Source organism: Lycium barbarum, chromosome 5 (genome assembly GCF_019175385.1).
Source record: "Lycium barbarum isolate Lr01 chromosome 5, ASM1917538v2, whole genome shotgun sequence".
NCBI classification, from domain to species: Eukaryota; Viridiplantae; Streptophyta; class Magnoliopsida; order Solanales; family Solanaceae; genus Lycium; species Lycium barbarum.
Genome location: NC_083341.1, coordinates 129,846,863 through 129,868,138, shown reverse-complemented (window position 1 = coordinate 129,868,138; position 21,276 = coordinate 129,846,863). Strand labels below are relative to the sequence as shown.

Genomic DNA, 21,276 nt, shown 5'->3' with positions numbered 1-21,276 from the left:
GCTCTGAGTCATTCAATGGTTTGTTAAAATCTGCACGCGGACTACCTGTCACCGCAATGGTGAGAATGACATTTAAGCAGGTTGTGGAGCGGTTCGTCACTCGATCAAAAAAGGCCAAAGCATATGCAGCAAAAGGTCTAAGATGGTTGCCAAAACCGTCAACACTGTTCGAGCACCACAAATATAAGGCTCAGAAACATGACCGGATGGAGTACAACCCTGCAGAGCGCATATTTGAACTCACAACAAGTGTACACCAAGGTAAAGGAGGTAACGTCCATACAATTTATGAGATTCCAAGAACATGCACATGCGGCAATCATATCACATGCCATGTTCTCATGCCTTCAAGTGTTTCATCACAATGGGAAAGAACGCCTCCTCGTACATGGCTGAGGAATATACAGGTGAAAATTATACAAGAACGTATGCTGGAAGGTTCTACCCACTTGGCGGTGAGAGTTATTGGCCACCGGATCCATTTTCAATGGTCGCAAATAAAGCATTTATCCGTAAATTCAGAAAGAATGCATACTCGCGTATTCATAATGAAATGGATGTTCCACCGGGGAGATACACTCGAAAATGCTCATTTTGCAATTATGTTGGTCATGATAAGCGCAAGTGTCCCTTACGACATGGTGGTCAAACTACATCTCACGGTGGAAGTACCTCTCGTAGTGGAGGAAACTTTTGTGGTGGAAGTACCTCTAGTGGTGGTGGCACGTCTAGCGGTGGTGGGGGAAGATCAACTCAAGGGCATTAATTGATGAATGTTTTTTAAGATTTTTTCTTACTTTGATGATTGTATGATTATGCTGTTATTTTGAAGAATATTAGTATGTTAAGTATTTTCATCTACTCAAGGTTATGAATGAATGGTGCAATTTAATTAAGTTTTTTTTTTTTGTATGGATGCTGTCATTTTGAGAAACTTTTGATTAATTATTGATGAACAAATTTAAGTATTCGCAAAGAACTTCAAGATAATGTCGCTGAACCTTCAAACGAAAATGGCATTCGAGCACTTTTCAGCCACTAAAACGCCCATCCGAACTTTTGCGTATCCTTGATGTATTGATCCTATCTTATTAATCGCACAAAAATAAGTAGGGTTCTATATAAAATATTGATGTTTCGGGGTCACGAAGCATGATTAATCTATGGTCAAAATACGTTAAAAGGACAATGGAAGAAGGGTTAACTAAAAGAGTTGGAAAAAAGAAAAAAAACAAACGCTCTATAGCGCAGTAATTTACTGCGCTATATGACCTGTGTAAATACACTATAGCGCAGTAAATTAATGCGCTATAGCGGTTAACGGCTCCGTCTCCGTTACTGCTATAGCGCAGTAAAATACTGCGCTATAGGTATTTTTGTAACTCTTTTTTTTGTTGGGATATTTTGGTTCAAAAGAATTTTTATAGGACTATTATGGTTCCGGACCCTCGTTGGTACCTTGCTTCAAGCAGTCCTCATTATTGTCTTTGTTTATTACATAAGACGACACTTTATGTTTAGGGTGCAGCACGCCTCTTCCTGCCCACATTATTTAATTCATAAGTTTACAATTATTTTCATGTCGAAGTTGTCACTCTTAATTCACAATTGTTAATCCTCATATCGTCTTTGTTTATACATTATACAACGCTTTGTCTTTAGGTGAAGGCGTCACAATTGTTGGTGAAAATACAAATATTCTTGAAAAATGAAAAATAATGAAAGTTTTCATGCTAAGTTGTGAATCTTTGCACTTCTTTAAGGAGATTCAAGTATAATGCAGTAGAATCTTTACAGCTGGCTGATTAAAAAGGGTGGGAGTATTAAAGAAGAGTGAGATTTCATATTAAGTTTCTATTTCACTGAGTATTAAAGAAGAGTGAGATTTCACATTAAGTTTCTATTTGCTCATATTTCTTGCTCATCCCCAAAAAACAACTATCATGGCATCCTACATGGCGTTTCGCGGGTGTTTATGGGGCAATTTAAACCAAGTTGAGGTGTCTAGATATGCATCCTCATAATTTATAAAAAGAGTTGGAGAAAATCGTAATCAAAGAAAGAGTTATGTCACTCCTCAAACTGGTTAACCTTCAAACAATTGGAACGGAGGGAGTAGTAACTATTCATTTAAACGATGATTGCTAAACCTGGATGCCTTAAAGCTCAGAAATAAATCATTTCGTTAAAGGAGAAAACAGGGAAATTAAGCCCTATTGTTGTTCGTTTGCTAGCAATAGACAGGTGTTGTTTTAGATTTCTGGCCACCCCAAGACCAAATTAGTCATTTTGGAAAGAGTTGATGGTCAAAAACACACCTAAACTATCGTCTTTTTCACGAGTTTCATACCTCAGCTATCTGTCGTTCCCTTTACCTACCTAAACTATCATTCCCTTTGTGTTAAACCACACCCTGATGCTAAGTTGGCCTCCACACGCCTATTGTCTTTTGATTCAAAAATATTTGGCCAACTCAGCGTCAAGGCGTGTTTTAATACAAAGGGGGTGATATGTAATTTAGGTAGGTAGAGGGAACAATGGATACCAAGGTATGAAACTGATGAAAAAAGTGATAGTTTATGTATGTTTCTTATCATTAAACCTTTTGGAAAGTTGAACTTTGTATACATAATAGAAGGATTAAACTCGTCTAGGGCAGAAGAATTACTTGAAAACTCCGCAGAACTTTATGATTTGGAAACTCTTTCCACTCCATATTTCTTGTTTCAAGGATGCGGAATTGATGGTGAGAAGAACACCTAATAATCGGGAACTGAGAAGCAAATTCGAAGGTGTTTGCTTTCCATTCCCTGTATTGGATTTACCAACAGGAACACAAGTTGAAGATCATCAAAATCCTGATTTCAGGATCTTCATCAAGTAATCCGAATTCACGTACACTACTGAGACAAAAGAACTACATTCAGTCTCATTTCTAAACTCTGTTAAATGCCTCTCCCTTACTATAAAAAGTTGGGTTTTTCTAACTATTTGTTTGACACCGTGTGAACACTTAGGCATGCCTGATACAAAATGAAATATCCATGAAAAAGATCAGTTTTTATTACTGGTCTAAAGCTGTAGAAAGTGTATTCCTTAAGTGAAAAAAATTACATCAAAAGCAGAAAGGTCATAACTTTGTCTAGTCATTTGTTTTTGTATGCTTTGTGTACTAACTTTTTTAGCTGTTAACTCATTGGTTCTTTTTTTTTTAACAGAGTATGAAGAGTATGTAAGCTGTAGCAATTTTGAAGATCACTATGTAATCTTTTCGTATTAGTTTTTTCTTTAATAAGTTCTGTGACAGTTCGTTGGTTGTATTCATTGTAAGCTGCATTTTAGAGTTTAAACGATGGAACAAATTATTCATTGGATCCTTAATTTTTGGTGTAAGTCATCAGATCTTTACGAGTGTTTTTATAATAAGACCTACTAAGCCAACCTACTTATTGTGGAGTTTCTAATTAGGATATAAGATCATGCACTAGAAGTAGTTGATTACCTTTAAGGAAAATGGTTTTCATGAAAAATGGTTTTTGAAAATGTTTTCCAAGAAAATAAGTTGATTTCTTACTTATTTTCTTGTGTTCGATATGTAAGCAAAATCTATTATCCTAAAAGCATTTGTATAAAATCCAAACAAATATTGTGAGTAGGAGTTAGGGGTGTGGGGTGATTGGGATGGGGCTACAGGGGTGGGGGTGAAAGTGAAGTGTGTCGGAACAAAACTTCTTGTGCCTACTTTCAATAAGGACATCGTTTTTTCTCTTTTTTTCTAAGAAACTTGTTTTTCCTAGAAAATGTATTCTAAAAACTTGACCACCCGAGCATGGGAAAACTCAAAAATATTTTCCCGAAAATGTTTCCTCCGTACCCAACACACCCCTACTCTTGATTACATGCTTGGAGTTGTTAAAGAGAGGTCATGATACCTTTTACCAAAGGTGAGATTATAAAGTATATCTGCTTGGAACTTGGAAGACGTTTGTAAAGAACTAATCATAAGCATGACATGCTCATACAATGCTGCAACTTTTTAAGTGGCCAGTCCCCCTATAAAAGTTTGAGAGTCGAACAATTGGACTTTTAAGATGTCAAAGTTTCTTGAAGCTATTATATGTTGACTCATAGATTAAGATGATGAAGGATCATGATATAAGTTGGAGCAAATAATAGAAAATCTTCACATTTCCTTATAATGGGTCCTTGCTAGTACTATATTTTTCCGGTCCTTTTGACAAAATCCTAGCAACATTAATCCCACCCTAAGTTCTAGTTTGTAATAGTCCTATAGCATTATAATAGGATCAGACTTGATTTGGTATCTACTTCAGTTGGAAGTGATTGACCATGATCTAAATCTACATGGTCCATTTTTTCCCTTGACAAGGAGAGAATCACTATTAACAGATCATCTTTCATACTAAAACTCTATTTTTTGTCAAGAGCAATCCTTCTTAACTCTTGTTCAGAGAAGAGGTATCTAAATACAGATTAAAATAATACCATAACCACCATAACTATATTTGGAAAACTGAAGCAGGTCCTATCCTATCCAATTTCCCAAATTCCAAAACTGAGTCTAGAGCATGGCACCAAGATTTTGACCGAAACATAGCTCCAAATCAGAGCCCTAACCAGAGCTATGTCAGAATTGATGAGAAGGTTGTGGCCTAGTAGTTAATCAATGAAGAGGTGAAACAACAAGGACGAAAAACACTAAGTGATTCCTCCTTTCTGCCTAAGCCTCGATAAGCAAGTACTAGAGTTATCTGGTACCAGTGTTGATTGGCGGCAGCAGATACTCGTTTAAATAGTACCAATCCAAAAAAAAAAAAAAACAATGAGAAAGTCACCACACATGTCCAGGTGTCTTTGAACTAAACAAGTGAAGGCACACAATATATTTTAGGAAATTTTATCTCTGCCTGCAGTTTGATATACCAGAAATCAGATCTGAGACAATGTTTAAAAAGGAAACTATTACTCCTATTCCTTTTCCAACCTCGAAATCAACACCAGTTATACAACAATATATGCAGAAACCTTTAACTATATACAAAATAAGTAAGTAACTAAGCATTTGAAGAAGGCAAAAATTGCAGTGGTACATACTCTATGACAAACATGTACTAACAGTATTGTCAATGCTCCTTGCAATCTTTAACAGGCTTAGCTTCAAAACCTCCTTCTTGTCTCTTCTCAAGTTCATATGGCATGTACGTTCCAAATATCCTATCCCATGTCACAAAGAAGGGCTGTGAATAGTTAAACTTGGTCCCGTAAAGCTGGTGATGAATATCATGGTAAGCCGAGTTGTTTTTAAAGAAGATATGGAAGAGGTTTCCGGGCAACCATAGTCCGCAATGATCATCAACCGTCTTGATCATAGCAAATGAGAAAAAGAAGATGGAGGTCCGTGGTGACATGCCCGATACAAGGAAAGCTAAAGCCCCACCGACTGTGTCGAGAATCAGGCCCTCTAAAGGGTGGTTGTACAAAGCTCCAAATGCATACGGAACAATAAGCCGGTGATGTTGAGCATGGATATGCTTGTACAAGAACTTGTTTTGGTGCATGTACCGATGCATAAAATATTGCCAAGTATCTAAAATCACCATGGCAACAAAGAACTGCCTTCCAAGAACAAAGATGGAAGCATGTTGATCCCCATCAGATTCACCATCATTTCCTGTGACCTGCTCAATATTAGTAGATAATCAGACACCAAGATTTAGTCAACATACAAACATAAAATTTGACATGATGTGGAACAAGAATATGAGAATCGAGTGCATGAGATACTGAAAGTACAAGAAATTTGAAAAGTGAAACTCCACATGGTATATACTTAAATTACTTATCAGAACATACAAAAGGTGTACAATTTGTACCTCATTGATCAGAGATTTAAGTGTGATGGTATGAGCTAGCCCTCCCTATTAGACTTATCAATTTCCCTCTCAGGGTCAGAAAAGTACACTTTTTGCTATCATAAATGAAAAGTCAGGTGCTGATTCGTGGGTCCCAGAATCACATGCTGGCTTACCAAAGTGAAAGGAAACAAAAGCAGTGCAATTGAGTTTAAGACTCAAGAGACCCAATTAATCACCACATGACAACCACAGATAGAGAAGTGCCAACAAACGAAGTAAGTTTAAAAAAGTACAGTTTTTAAGGGGATAGATATGAGCGCTTGAAAGTCAATTTGCAAATTAGGTTACACACATATCAACGCTAGCCAAAGGAAAGACAAGACCACAGCGTCTCCTTTTCATATGTCTTCTTTGCAGGTTAAAGAAACGAATTTATCCCTCAATACATCCAGGCTCAGAAATTGAGCTTGAAAAGATCATCTCATTACTTTAGTCTTTCCATACCTCCGAACACATCGAAAGTTGCACGAAAAAAGCTTTATTAGGTCATGGATACCCCAACACCATTCTCAACTATTACTTCTGGCGTCAACTAACTTTGCAATACGTACGGACACCAAGAAAAGGGCAGACAACAGAAATGCAGAAGAGTATTTAAGACTTTTTTTATAGGGAAGTCTTCCTTTGTCAAGCAGGGACTCTACTTTTTGTTGATTAACTTAAAGAACAGAAGATTGAGCACATATTCCATTGCCATGGGAACCACCACCCCAGAGCTGGGCCCTTCAATTGAACAAAACTCTAATTATTCTGTCCTAATATTTCCCACGAACCTCACAATACTTGAATAATCATTAGAAGCAACGAGCAAATTGACACGGAAGAATGCAGTCTTTAAAAACTTATTTTGAACCGCAGAAACCCAGATACGACACACTCCATTTAAGAGAGAAGCAGTAAAACATGAAGTTTCTGACCATCTCAAGCATCGGCATCGACAGCTAAGATCAAAACAATGCCGATTGAGCCGCTTTTACAACCTATTGTCCTAGAAGAACTTCAAAGTCAGTCTTTCTTTATAAAATCAAATAACTCAATCCGATGGTGCACATTTTGCATCTGATTATTAGAGAACTCTTACTTCCCTACCATTCAAGGAAAATCAAACCTGCAAATTTCAGAATTTCATATATATATATATATATATATATATATATTTTGGAGAAAAAATTTCATATAAATTTCCTTATCAAAAGAAATTCATATGAACTTAAAAGATGAAATTTCTGTTCAGATAACAGAATCTATTATCACTTTTTAGGTTCAAGAAACCTTGAGACATTTCATAAAGAAAATTTCAATCTATAGATATAAAACACTACGGTACAGCTGCAGAAGTAGCCTAGAGGCGAGTCAAGCCAGGAAAAAAATTGCACATTTTGTGATTGACATAAGCAAGAAGTCATACTTCTCATTCTGTGCATGAAGGAATTCATCCTAAATGATGAGTAATACAAGTAACTACGGATTAACATCCAATGAAGCTTTTGGTCATAGTTTAATGTGATAGATGAGATTCCTTTACCAAAAATGTATAATAAATATAAGAACACGCTAAGGTACAGAACAATTTTACCATCCAGCTGTCAGGAAATTCTAGGAACACACACGTAGACAAGCATAAAAAAGCTCCTCCCTTTTGTCAATGAAAATAATTCAAAAAGTGGAATTTTCCTAAAAACAAATACTATTTGGGCAACAGAATTATTAGTACCGCCATCGCTTCCTCAGATTACCCTTTCCGTCCCACCCCACGTGGTGATACAGATCGTCCAATTATGAGTTACACATACCATTCATGAAATCATATATTCACGAATCAAATAATTTCTAATCTTAAGCTGAAATTAAGAATGTTAAGGCATCTATGAAGAAATTTCCAAGAAACATAGTGATAAAGGTAATGAACACATCCCAGAACATCTATAGAACATCAATAACCTACCAAGGAAAAAGAAAAGTCAGACAGAAGCATCTAAACCCAATCAAAACAAGACCAAACAAGTATATGCATAATAAGTTACCAACATCAACTAAGCCTCAATAGTTAAACATATAAATCCTCCGTAAACATTATGATGCACAAAAAAATTTTAAAAAGAAAAAGAAAAAACAATGACCAAACAAGCATATGCACAATAAGTTATCATATCAACTAAGCCTCAATAGTTAACCATATAAATCCTCTGTAACCATTATGATGCACAACAAAAAAAACAAAAAACGAAAAAAAAAAGAAAAAAAAAAAAGAAGATCAAACAAGCATATGCACGATAAACAATCATATCAACTAAGCCTCAATAGTTAACCATATAAATCCTCTATATCATTATGATGCATAAAAGAAGACCAAACAATCATATACATAATAAGTTACCAACATCAACTAAGCCTCAATAGTTAACCATATCAATCCTCTATATCATCATGATGCATCAAAAACAAAAAAGACCAAACAAGCATATGCATAATAAATTATCAATATCAACTAAGCCTCAATAGTTAACCATATCAATCCTCCATTTCATTACGATGCATAAAAAAAAAAGACCAAACAAGCACGTACATAACAAGTTATCAATATCAACTAAGCCTCAATAGTTAAACATATAAATCCTCCGTAAACATTATGATGCACAAAAAAATTTAAAAAAGAAAAAGAAAAAAAATTACCAAACAAGCATATGCACAATAAGTTATCATATCAACTAAGCCTCAATAGTTAACCATATAAATCCTCTGTAACCATTATGATGCACAACAAAAAAACAAAAAACGGAAAAAAAAAAAAAAAAAAAAAAAAAAAGAAGATCAAACAAGCATATGCACAATAAACTATCATATCAACTAAGCCTCAATAGTTAACCGTATAAATCCTCTATATCATTATGATGCATAAAAGAAGACCAAACAATCATATACATAATAAGTTACCAACATCAACTAAGCCTCAATAGTTAACCATATCAATCCTCTATATCATCATGATGCATCAAAAACAAAAAAGACCAAACAAGCATATGCATAATAAATTATCAATATCAACTAAGCCTCAATAGTTAACCACATCAATCCTCCATTTCATTACGATGCATCAAAAAAAAGACCAAACAAGCACGTACATAACAAGTTATCAATATCAACTAAGCCTCAATAGTTAACCATATGAATCCTCTATATCATTATTTTTTTATAACAAGGGTTCCCACAGCCGCTACCCTTCAGGTGCACATAGGGTAAACTCCGATCCTGTGCAATAGCAAATAGCAAACCACACAGGAGACATAACCCGCACTAGACAAGCCCCATGCGACGAGCTCCATCCAGAAGGCAAATACCCTGTTGTCGTAGGCAGGGGGTTCAAACCTGAGACCTCCATTATGGAAGTCTCATGCTCAACTAACTCAGCCATCCTTATGTTAGGATTTAAATCCCAAATCCGACCTTTGTAAGCAGGTTCCCAGGAAAGATTGGAGGGTCACAGCTGGACCACTTAAATACCAACCTCCTTAGACAGAACCTACTTACGCCGTGATGTAAGCGAAGAATAAATAGCACACACAGATTTATAGTGGTTCACCCTCAATGTGAGAGCTACGTCCACGTTGCTGCTGCAGATCTTATTAAAGAAGAAATATTACAAGTGTTTACAACACTCAACCTCACAACCCCAATCCCAATTACACTAAAGAATTTTACCACAGAAAATTCTCTCAAAGACCTTCTCTTACTTAGGCCTTTCACTAAGAGTATTTCTCTTAGATTGTTTTCTCTCTTGTGATGTGTATAGCAAATGATCTTAATGATGTCTTACAAATGAACCATAAGCTACCTATTTATAGGAATGAATTTCCTATGATGAGGTAAGCGCTTACATCATGACTATTATGAGGTAAGTGCTTACATCACGACTATGTGAACAAAAGAATTGACTTGTTTGGCCAATTCCACACCTAACAAATCTCCCACTTGAAGACTAATTTTAATTTGTCTTCACATTTTGATCGATGCAGCAGCTCTTTCCTACTTTCATACTTCGTGCAGGCCAACGGAAGTTGAGCATAGCTTCAGTTTGTCTATCGTCACTGCCTTTGTCAGCATGTCTGCTGGATTCTGACTCCCTGCGATCTTCTCAAGCACCAGCGCTCCATCTTCCAAAGCTGATCTAATGAAATGGTACCGGAGTTGTATGTGCTTCGTTCGAGCATGATAGACCGGGTTCTTTGCCAAATGAATGGCACTTTGGCTATCACAATATAGCACACTCCCCTTATGGTCCTGATCCAATTCCCGCAAAAAAGATTGTAGCCACATCATTTCCTTTGTGGCCTCCGTCACAGCAACGTACTCAGCCTCACAACTAGAGAGAGCTACTATCTTTTGCAACTTGGAAACCCAAGAGATTGCAGTACCTCCGAAGGTGTAAACATACCCGGATGTGCTCTTTCTGCTATCAACATCACCATTGTTGTCAGCATCAACATACCCTTGCAATCCTGTTTCTGATTTTTGAAAATACAGAGCTGAACTCGAGCTGCCTTTCAGATATCTGAATATCCACTTCACAGCCTCCCAGTGTTGCTTTCCCGGATTGCTCATAAATCGGCTGACAACTCCCACTGCATGTGCAATGTCTGGCCTTGTACATATCATTGCATACATAAGACTACCGATTGCAGATGCATAAGGCATCTTGTCCATCTGCTTCTTCTCATCCTCGGTTGTCGGCGACTGATCCTTTGACAACCGAAAGTGTCCAGCCAAGGGAGTGCTGACTGGCTTGGTTCCATTGGGTTCTTCCTTTATCCGATAAACCCATTTGTTTTGCAATGCCTTCTTATCCTTTGGCAACTCGGCTAACTCCCATGTATGATTTGCCGATAGTGAATCCATCTCATCTTTCATTGCCAGCTCCCACTTAGTTGATTCATCGACTTGCATTGCTTCTTCATAACAATTCGGCTCCCCTCTATCAGTGAGTAGAATGTAGTTGAGGGATGGAGAGTACCTGTGAAGCGGCTTCCTGATCCTGGATGATCTACGCAGTTCTGTGATTGGCGTCTGTTCATTTGTTTCAGAATCAGCACTTTCATCAGCACCTTCTCGGATTGTTTATTCCTCTGCCTCGGTTGTACCTGGCTGCGGCTCAGGTGTCGGAAAGTCCCTCAAATCGACTATTTCCGATTCCTTGTCCTGACATTCTGAATTCTTTTGCAGCTTGTCTTTGTACAGTACCTCTTCGTTGAAGACAACATTCCTGCTTCGTATGATCTTCCGATTTTGTTCATCCCAAAATCGGTACCTAAGCTCGGTGTCACCATAGCCAATAAAGTAACACTTCTTTGATTTTGGATCAAGCTTGCTTTTAGCCGTATCATCATTATGAACATATGATAAGCAACCGAACACTTTCAGAAATGAAAGATTTACCTTCTTGCCACTCCAGACTTCTTCTGGAATTCTGAAATCCAAGGGAACTGACGGTCCTCGGTTAATTAAGAAGGCCGCGGTATTGACTGCATCTGCCCAGAATGTCTTGGGCAGTCCAGAGTGTATTCTCATACTCCGAGCACGCTCGTTCAACGTTCGGTTCATTCTTTCGGCTACTCCATTCTGTTGCGGCGTTCCAGGAATAGTCTTCATCATCTTGATCCCATTATCGGCACAGTACCATTTGAAATCACCATCAGTGTATTCTCCACCGTTGTCGGACCTCAAACACTTCAACTTGAGGTTTGTTTCATTCTCGACCATGGCTTTCCATCTTTTGAATACACTAAACACATCGGATTTATTTTTCATAAAATAAACCCATACCTTCCTGGTTGAATCATCAATGAAGGTCACGTAGTAGTGTGATCCTCCAAGGGAGGGTACAGTGGTAGGTCCCCACACGTCTGTGTGCACCAATTCCAGCTTTTCGACCTTCAACTCTCTGCCTGCACTTGAGAAGCTTACTCGCTTTTGTTTTCCGAGAATGCAGCTCTCACACGTATGAAGGTCCACCGTCTTCAGCTCCGGAATTAAGCCATTTGTCACCAACAGCTTCATCCCCTTCTGGCTGATATGCCCAAGCCGACAATGCCACAAATCTGTCTTCTTTGTGTTGTCAACCACAGCAACAATATCACGACAGCTATCCGTCATGTAGAGAGTGTCAATCTTCTTTCCTCGGCCAACTACCATAGCACCTTTCGCCACCTTCCAAGACCCATTACCAAAGTTGAGATCATATCCTTCATCATCAAGCTGACCTACTGAAATCAGGTTTCGCATCAGCTTTGGAACATGTCTAACTTTTGTAATCTTCCACGAGGATCCATTTGACATCTTCAAATTAATGTCTCCCGTGCCAACAACGTCTAGCGGCTCTCCATCGGCTAAATAAACTTTGCCGAGATTCCCAGCCACGTAGTTTGTCATTATATCATGATGTGGGGTGGTATGAAAGGACGCTCCTGAGTCAAGCACCCAAGAGTCTATCGGGCTGTCAACCGATAGCAACAACGCATCGCCAATGTCTTCCGTAGCAGCGTTGATTCCAGCCCCCTTGTTGTCCTCCTTCTTTGGCGCCCTGCAGTTCTTCTTGAAGTGACCTGGTTTTCCACAGTTCCAACACTCATGTGTTCGTCCTGGTCTGGATTGACCCCTGCCATTCCTTGACTTCGATCTGCCCCTATTTCGGTTGTAGTTTCTGTCATAATTTCTGCTTCTGTTTTCAACATTAAAAGCAGAACTCGTCGATGCCTCTCCTGAATCTGTCCTACGCACCTCCTCAGCAAGGATACGATCCCTAACATCGTTGAACTTTAGTTTGTCACTGCCGACAGAATTACTAACCGCTGCTCTCATTGGCTCCCAACTATTTGGTAGGGATGCCAACAAAATTAGAGCTTGTACTTCATCATCGAAATCAATTTTTACCGATGACAATTGATTTACAATGGTATTGAATTCATTTATGTGTGCAGCAACATGAGCATTTCCATCATCTTTAGATGAAATAGTTTCTTCATGAGAAATACCTTATTATTTGCCGAAGGTTTCTCATACATGTCAGACAATACCTTCATCATATCTGCGGTGGTCTTCTCCTTTGCCACGTTGTGAGCAACGTTCTTCGACAGCGTCAGTCGAATGACTCCCAGAACTTGTCTGTCGAGGAGATCCCAATTTGCTTGCTTTATCTCCTCTGGTTTCGGACTCAGAGGTTCATGAAGCTTTCTGCCATATAAATAATCTTCAATTTGCATTCTCCAGAACGCAAAATTTGTACCATCGAATTTACCGATGCCGTGCGTCGTACCATCTTCGCCTCCCATCGTTTCTAAATCACAACACAACCTGTTGCTCTGATACCAGTTGTTAGGATTTAAATCCCAAATCCGACCTTTGTAAGCAGGTTCCCAGGAAAGATTGGAGGGTCACAGCTGTTGACACCCAATTTTGTCCCTCTTTTATTTAATTTACTCGGGTTTCTAAATTTATTGACGAGCTAAATACTTTATTTTCACTACTATTATTTTCGCTACTTTTATTTTTAACATTACAAGTATTACTTTACCACAAATTTTTAATGATTCGTCATCATTTCATTTTCGGGTTTGGACTCGTTAAATTAATTACAAGACAACGCTTCGCAAAATATTTACTTTTACATTATTAATTATTTATCATCTTTACCAGTTATTAAATTAGAAGCCCAAGAATTATTAAATAGCGGAGGAAGGATCAACAATTTTCAGCCAAATTAATAGCCCAAAATACCAATACAACATTATTTTCCTACTCAAATAAATAACCCACATTTAAATACCCAATCCACATTTTAACCCAACTAAAATACTAAACGGACCAGCCCATTACCCCTAAATAAACGGACCAGCCCACTACCATTTCAGTCCAGCCCAGCACCCGACCCGCTCCACTTCTTTTCCTCTTCTCCTTTACCCTAAACCTAATCCCATTTTCCGCCTCTTTTTTTTCCTCTTCTTCGCCGCCGCCTCCTCTCCTCTCCTCTCCTCTCTCTTCTTCCACGCTCTCTCCCACTCACCCCTGTCCCCCGCGTTCTCTGTCACCCACTCACCCCTGTTCCCCGCTTCCTCTCTCTCATACGCCCCCTCTAAAACCCTATAAATGGGTGGCAAATTGATCCGGAAAAGGGGGGATTTTTGGCTCTTGAATGGTTTATTTGTTTTAGGAACAAGAAACCCGAATCAACGGAGAAGATTTAGAACCGAAATCCCTACCAAAGCATCAATCTTAATCAACAAAGACAGCGAACGATTACTCTATTAGCCTTTCATTTTCTGTTTAAAACTTTAATTTCTTCAGTTGATTTTGAGTTCGTCTTGTTCGAAACATAGATTCGACGACCTCGACACCCCAGTTCATTGCGCACAAAACAGGTAAACCTCGATACATTTATTACTCCTAGTCTTTAGTCCTTGCTTTAGTTAAATTTTTAGCTGATTCTGCTATTTTAGTTATGTAGTTTCGTTGTCGTCATATCATTTTTGATGTTTGGGAGCTGTTAGGATAGGTTGATTAATTGCTAATTGAATTTAAAATGTAAACTGTAGTTTGGGTGATTAGGCTGAATTTCCCAGAACTCATAACCCATTTAGAACTAAATATACATATGGTATACAATGAACTATTAAGATAAGGCGAAGGTATATATTCGCTATACGTCCGATATACACACTGGGTTGTGTATATCTTAAGTATATCATGTATATAATTAAAGCAGGTCAATACTGTCCCTCTTTTGCTCTATTTGTCCTGAGTGATGTATTCTGATATATAATTAGTTTACTCGAATTTGGATATAATGAAATGATTATGTCCTATGTCGATGTGGTTTGTTGATTTGATCTGATCTTTATCTTGTTTTCTGCGTTCAGCTCTGTTCTGGGTAAATTTATGTAGTTAGATTAGTTTAGTTTAGTTTATTTCTAATCTGGTACGTTTAAATCGCTCGTTTATATCCCTTAGCGTAATATCCCTTCTCTCATGTGAAAAACTGAACCTGTGTGTTTGAATCTATACAAGAAATTGCGATCGATGATAAATTTTCCTCAATAACTGAAAATGATCCTAATGCTTTGATAAGTTGTCCTACTTGAACTCTGTTTATGCTGCGAAAGTCTTATATGCTTGTCTTGAATATATATCATCTTGTCATCTCTAAAAGTGATTTTCTTTCCCTTTAGTTCTTTTTTTGGCGTTTTACTGATTTGATGATTATGTGTGCTGGATTACGAGTATGTCTGTATTCGAGTTAATTGTTCTTCCTATTCAGTCATTATGTGTTTAGTTATTAGTTTAGCCGTGTTTATGCATTTTTTAGTTCATGTTTAATTATACTTGAGTGTTGATTGTTGGTTTAATTTTTTGGTTCGATTTAAGTTTCGTATGCTTCCGCTGTTTCATGGACAATCTGGTCATCTTTATGTTTGTTGAATAATATTAGTATAGACAGGATTTTTAGGTACAAAGTATAGGCCTTGGGTGTATTTTCAGTAGTTGGGATCAAAAGGGATTCGTTGCGAATGAGTAATCGTCATATGGGGAGGTTTTTATGTAATTCATAACTTAAGATTAACATAGAAATGAAGCTGTTTTGCAATATCCGTGCGTAGAAAATAACAACAACCTTCGATCCTTTCCCTCATTTATCTTTCTTGCTTCAATCTTTTTTTTTTGTGATTATGTGTTGGTTTTGAATAGATTAATTCAGAATATATGGTCTAATATGATTAATGGCAGTCCAAATTCCTTTTTGGCAAGTCACGAACCCTTACCTCATGACTGCTGTGAAGCATTAGTTAAAGTTAGGAACAGAAATGGACTGTTATGTTCAGATTCCTTCTTGATAAATCTCTTGTATAAGGGAAATTATTTGCTTGTATGCATAAGGATTAATCCCATTCGAGTTAATACATTTTCCTTAAACCATTGCACTCACAAAGAGTAATATTCGCCTCCTTCTCTTTATTTGTTTCTCTTTCTGTTTAAAGTCGTAATGTAGATTTCAAGTTTGATTGCTAAGAGCTAGAAGTCCGTTGTTCCTGCTGAGTTTTAGTGGTTTAAGTGTCTTGTCTTGGCTTGCGTATTACTCTGTTCCTTGCAGGTTGTTATGAATCAGGTTTACTTTGGTATCTCCCCTCCCCAGTGACTAAGTGGGCTCATGTTGTGATGAATAAAGCATAAAACAAGATCATTTATTCTCTGCTTAATATGGGAAAGTAGAGCCCTCTTCCCTTTTGTTGATGATCCTAAGCATATGATCTGTTAGCAGTTTTCCATACTCCCTATCTGTTCATTGTGATTATGATGTAAGTAGGTTGGTTCTTGTGCTAAGATTAGGTGTTCTTGTCACTGTTTGTTATGGAATGAGAGCATGCTCTACACTAAAACCTGAAGGGACGTCCATTACCTCCACTTAGCTTGAACATGCCTAGCCATTAATGTGGAATTAACAGTAACAAATGCCAGCCACCTTTGATGAACCCACTCTATCCTTCTAAACCATTGTGTGCTCTATTTGAGTTTGCCTAAAGATCTTTGAAAAAAAAAACGGTTAGTTTTAATTCATGAGTAATTTTACTTCAGTTGCTGATTTTATTGGATTTCTGCTGGTGGTTACATTTTTTTTTTAGGGAGAAAGCTTTCCAATATTAACCTTCTATATATCCTTATGAATGTGTATACATGAGATATATCTAAATATATACAGTATATACATAATCTATTGATTTGTGTTTGAGTTATATTTTACATGTTTAACTTCATTAGTTGATTATATACTAATCCTTTTCTTTTTATGCATGACTATCGCATACGAGTCCAAGCGACTCGTCATCTCCCGCATTCGGCGTCGGGACAAAGCCCAACGGAATCCTCCTCTCGAGTCAGCACATCCACAGCAATCTATTAAATTTCGCTGGGCCAAAGCCCAATAGCAACAGATCACAGCAGTCTAAAATGGGCTGAGCCTATTCACATTACATCTACTACTCTATTTTATTTTGTGTGCATTTAATGTGTATTGCATGACTAACATTTTTATTTGTTAATTTAGATGAACCTTAGTGACGTTAAGGGGTTTAGTTTAGTAATGGGTAGTTAATTCAAAGAGAAACTAACAATCAGCTCCATGGGTTTCATTTCCCTTTCATGTTAAAATTATTTATAGTATCTATAATATTTATTTATTAGAATAATTGATTTTCAAAAACAGCATGACAATATATTTTGGCTAAAGTAATCATAATTTATGCTTACTATCTTAGAAGTTTAAATCGTCATAAATTTTACACACTAACGTTAGCTGGTTTTGAGAAATAAAAAAAAACGAACTAGTTTTCATAGATAACTGTTCCACTTTAGTTTCTTTCCAACACTTGAAATACATATTTGTTTAAAACAACCTTCGCGCAATATACGTTGAACTAATAGTCTTTCCATAAAACTTTATTTAATAACTCTTTTAAATTTGTTAATCATCTTCTCCAAATACATATAAACATTATACATCATGTTTCTTTTAGTTCATTTGTAACTAAACTCTTTTATGCAACTATTACTTTTCTACAAGTTTTATTTTAAATAGCATTCTATTTTTATCTATAACTTTAGCCATACTTACAAAGCTACTTTCTTTTCTATAATACTATATTTATACCTAGCCTAATTAATTTTAAGTCCGGTCGGTTAACCATTGTTAATGGGTCTTAAAGGGTGCCTAATACCTTTCCTTTAGACTAATTGAACCCTTACCTAGAATCTTAAATTTCGCAGACCTTAAACAGAGCTAACTTTAAACATAACTTTAATAAATTTAGGTGTCCTAATTCACCATAAATAATTAGGTGGCGACTCCTTAACAAACCAACAAAAAACAGGAATCTCCAATGCGTCATACTTCTACTTTAACCTCCCGGGTAAAAAAAAGGGGTGTGACAACAGCTGGACCACTTAAATACCAACCTCCTTAGACAGAACCTACTTACGCCGTGATGTAAGCGAAGAATAAATAGCACACACAGATTTATAGTGGTTCACCCTCAATGTGAGAGTTACGTCCACGTTGCTGCTGCAGATCTTATTAAAGAAGAAATATTACAAGTGTTTACAACACTCAACCTCACAACCCCAATCCCAATTACACTCAAGAATTTTACCACAGAAAATTCTCTCAAAGACCTTCTCTTACTTAGGCCTTTCACTAAGAGTATTTCTCTTAGATTTTTTTCTCTCTTGGGATGTGTATAGCAAATGATCTTAATGATGTCTTACAAATGAACCATAAGCTACCTATTTATAGGAATGAATTTCCTATGATGAGGTAAGCGCTTACATCACGACTATTATGAGGTAAGCGCTTACATCACGACTATGTGAACAAAAGAATTGACTTGTTTGGCCAATTCCACACCTAACACCTTACGGGTGAATCCTCTATATCATTATGATCCATAAAAAAAGACGAAACAAGCATATACATAATAAGTCATCAATATCATATAAGCCTCAACACCTAACTATGAATCTAGTCCATGATGATGCATAATAATTCTCAAACCAAATAAAAAGAACCAAACTTTACATCAATTTAAAGATGATCAAAGTAAACTAACCGCGAATAAAAGCGTGGCAACAACAGCCTGAACAACCTGTTGAAGAAGAACACCTTTAACAACCTCTTTTTTTGACACTAAATTCTTTTCATCCTCATCTTTCTTTGAATGTAACCTATAATTATCCATACCCCCAAGCATTGAATACAATCCTGAATATACCCAATATACAACTATTGGTAAAAATGTTCCCAACAATTCATCTGATACATAATTATTCTCACTACCCATCATCTCTGTTTCTCCTTAAAACTAACCTTCAAAGTACAAAGAGAACACCAAGATCTTTTATTTATATCTTCTTGAAATGCACAACATGCTGCAGCAAGTGCTGCTAGCATGTGCTGCCAGGAAGTGTTGTTTGTTCTATTTTTGCTCTATTTTGCTCTGTTATGCTCTTCGGGCATCTTATCCTACAAAACGACATAAATACACAAAAAGTAACAACAAAAGTGCTTAAAGAGTTACAAAAGCTTAAGAAATTAGCATTGAATATCCCGTAATTTCACGGTACATCAATATATATGCTAATTACGTAAAAATTCTCAATGTAGCTAGCTAGTGTACAGACGTTTAGTAGAAGGAAAACTTGGAAAGTCTTTGGACTGATTAGAGGAATAACTTTGCCATCACATTTACGGTTGCAGGACTTGGTGTATTTTTTTGTCTTCTCAATTTTGTCAAGTCAAAAGTCAAGGTTTCACTTCTTTCATGTTGACAAAATTCTTAGAAATTCTTCTAAGAATTATTGTCCGGATATCGCATTTGCTTTAGGGAGTTTATCTTGAGTCTGTGTAGATTTTATTTTACTCATGAAGTCACATCCTAATTGTACATTTTGGCACAAACCCTACGCACAATTCAAGATTTTTTTATATAGTTCAATTTACTTTATATATTTCTAATAAATCAAGCTTTATGAAAACAATAAGCAGCAAATGTCATTTCAGTGCTTGCAATTAAACTACTAGGAACAATAGTTTAATTGAATTTCATAGAGTTTTTTTATTGAGTTCGTTGCATTAAAAAAACAAGGAACACAATATTTCTTTGATGACTAAAATTCAAGTTACTAAACAGCTAACCAAAAGCCGGACAACCGGCCAAATTTTATGTCTAGTTAATTCAGATTCACGCTGCGTACAACTCATTTTTTTTAAAAAAAAAATCCAATTTAAACGAAACAAGGAATCTGTTGGGGTTGTTTCACATGAGTAACTCGTAACATTTGACTTATTGGCTTTGTGAAATTTAACCTTAACTGATACAAAAACATTATAGAGTTGTCATTCTTAGCTAAACATTGGGTTGAACTTGAAAAAACGTTATTCAATATCAAATTAAATAATATGCACATACAGCATATTCAACATACAATACTTAAACCTATTAATTATCGAATACTGTCAATATTTGCTAAAGGCTAACAAGGCCACGATTAAACATGTCTGGAGGGAGGCAAATTATTTTCTAGCTAATGAAGGATATGACTATGAGAAGCTTTGATACTCTAGAATAATGCACTTGAGGAACAGTGATTCAATGAGGCATTTAAGCAATTCTCCAATATATATATATGAAGAGTGTTTTGTGTTTGAACTTTGATTTTGTTATTGTGTATTGTTGTTAGCATTTTTCACAGTTTGAAACTGTTATATAGAGGTGAAGTCTGGAACATGGAAAAAAGAAATTTAAAATATTTTGGTTCAATTTATTATTTGTATATATTTTGTTAATCACATAATTTACACCAATTAGAGGAAACCAAACCTCTAATTGGTGCTGTGTGAAGCTTCACGAGCTAGAAAGTAAATTGCAGAGATAAGAGGCAATGGACAGAAATGGTTTCCAAGAGAGATAATGTAGTGAGTGAAGAGGAGTGAGAAGATTCTGAAAATTGGCGGAATTTGGGGTAAAAGACAAGAAAGCCCATATATTTATGAGGTGGCAAGGGTATTTTTATGAACTAAAAGATGGGTACATTGCTATCCTACAACCTGTAGACTAGCAAAACTCATATATATATATATATATATATATATATTATCATCCTCATTTGTAATAATTAATTATTTACGGAAGGTCTGTGCTAAGTCGGGACCCAAACTTAAAATATAAAAGTAGAAATTCTTATTAAATACGTATAACGTGACACATTTTCTACCGCATAATTACTTTATGTATTTATAATAAATTATAGATTTCAAAGGCGACGTATAGAATTGTCCATAACTTTTTTATTAGGCTAAAATTACATTCTTGAAAAAATTATTTTATAAAATAAAAAAGGACCTAAAAATAATTCATTGAAAAGTTTGACATTAATTTAAAATTTTTTGTGAGGACTATATATATATATATATATATATATATATAGTAGTAATAAGACGACACTTTGTGTTTAGGTGAAGGCGCCCCCTTTTCCGCCCTCATTATTTAATTCATAAGTCTGCAACTATGTTCATATCGAAGTTGCCACCCTTAATTCACAATCGTTGGTCAAAATACAAATATTCTAGAAAAAGAATGAAGAAAATAAAAGTTGTAATGTTGATATATGCATATCTTCGTTTCTTTAAGGAGACTAGACGGTCTATGCCCGTGCTGCGCACGGGCCCAACACTTTAAATTATAGTTCATTTATATGTATGTAGTTTCTTTGAATAATGATTATATATATATATATGTATATATAT

The 21,276-nt window shown here is 36.3% G+C and overlaps 1 protein-coding gene across 1 annotated transcript; it reads right to left on the bottom strand.

Annotated features, from left to right (window-relative positions):
- Positions 1-4,904: 4,904 nt before the first annotated feature.
- Positions 4,905-18,902, bottom strand: LOC132641553 (sphinganine C4-monooxygenase 1-like). Its single transcript, XM_060358594.1, has 2 exons — positions 18,581-18,902; positions 4,905-5,699 (listed from the first exon to the last, which is right to left on the bottom strand). The coding sequence occupies exons 1-2, from the start codon at positions 18,812-18,814 to the stop codon at positions 5,145-5,147; spliced, it is 789 nt and encodes a 262-aa protein (XP_060214577.1). The 5' UTR covers positions 18,815-18,902; the 3' UTR covers positions 4,905-5,144.
- Between the last annotated feature and the right edge of the window lie 2,374 nt (positions 18,903-21,276).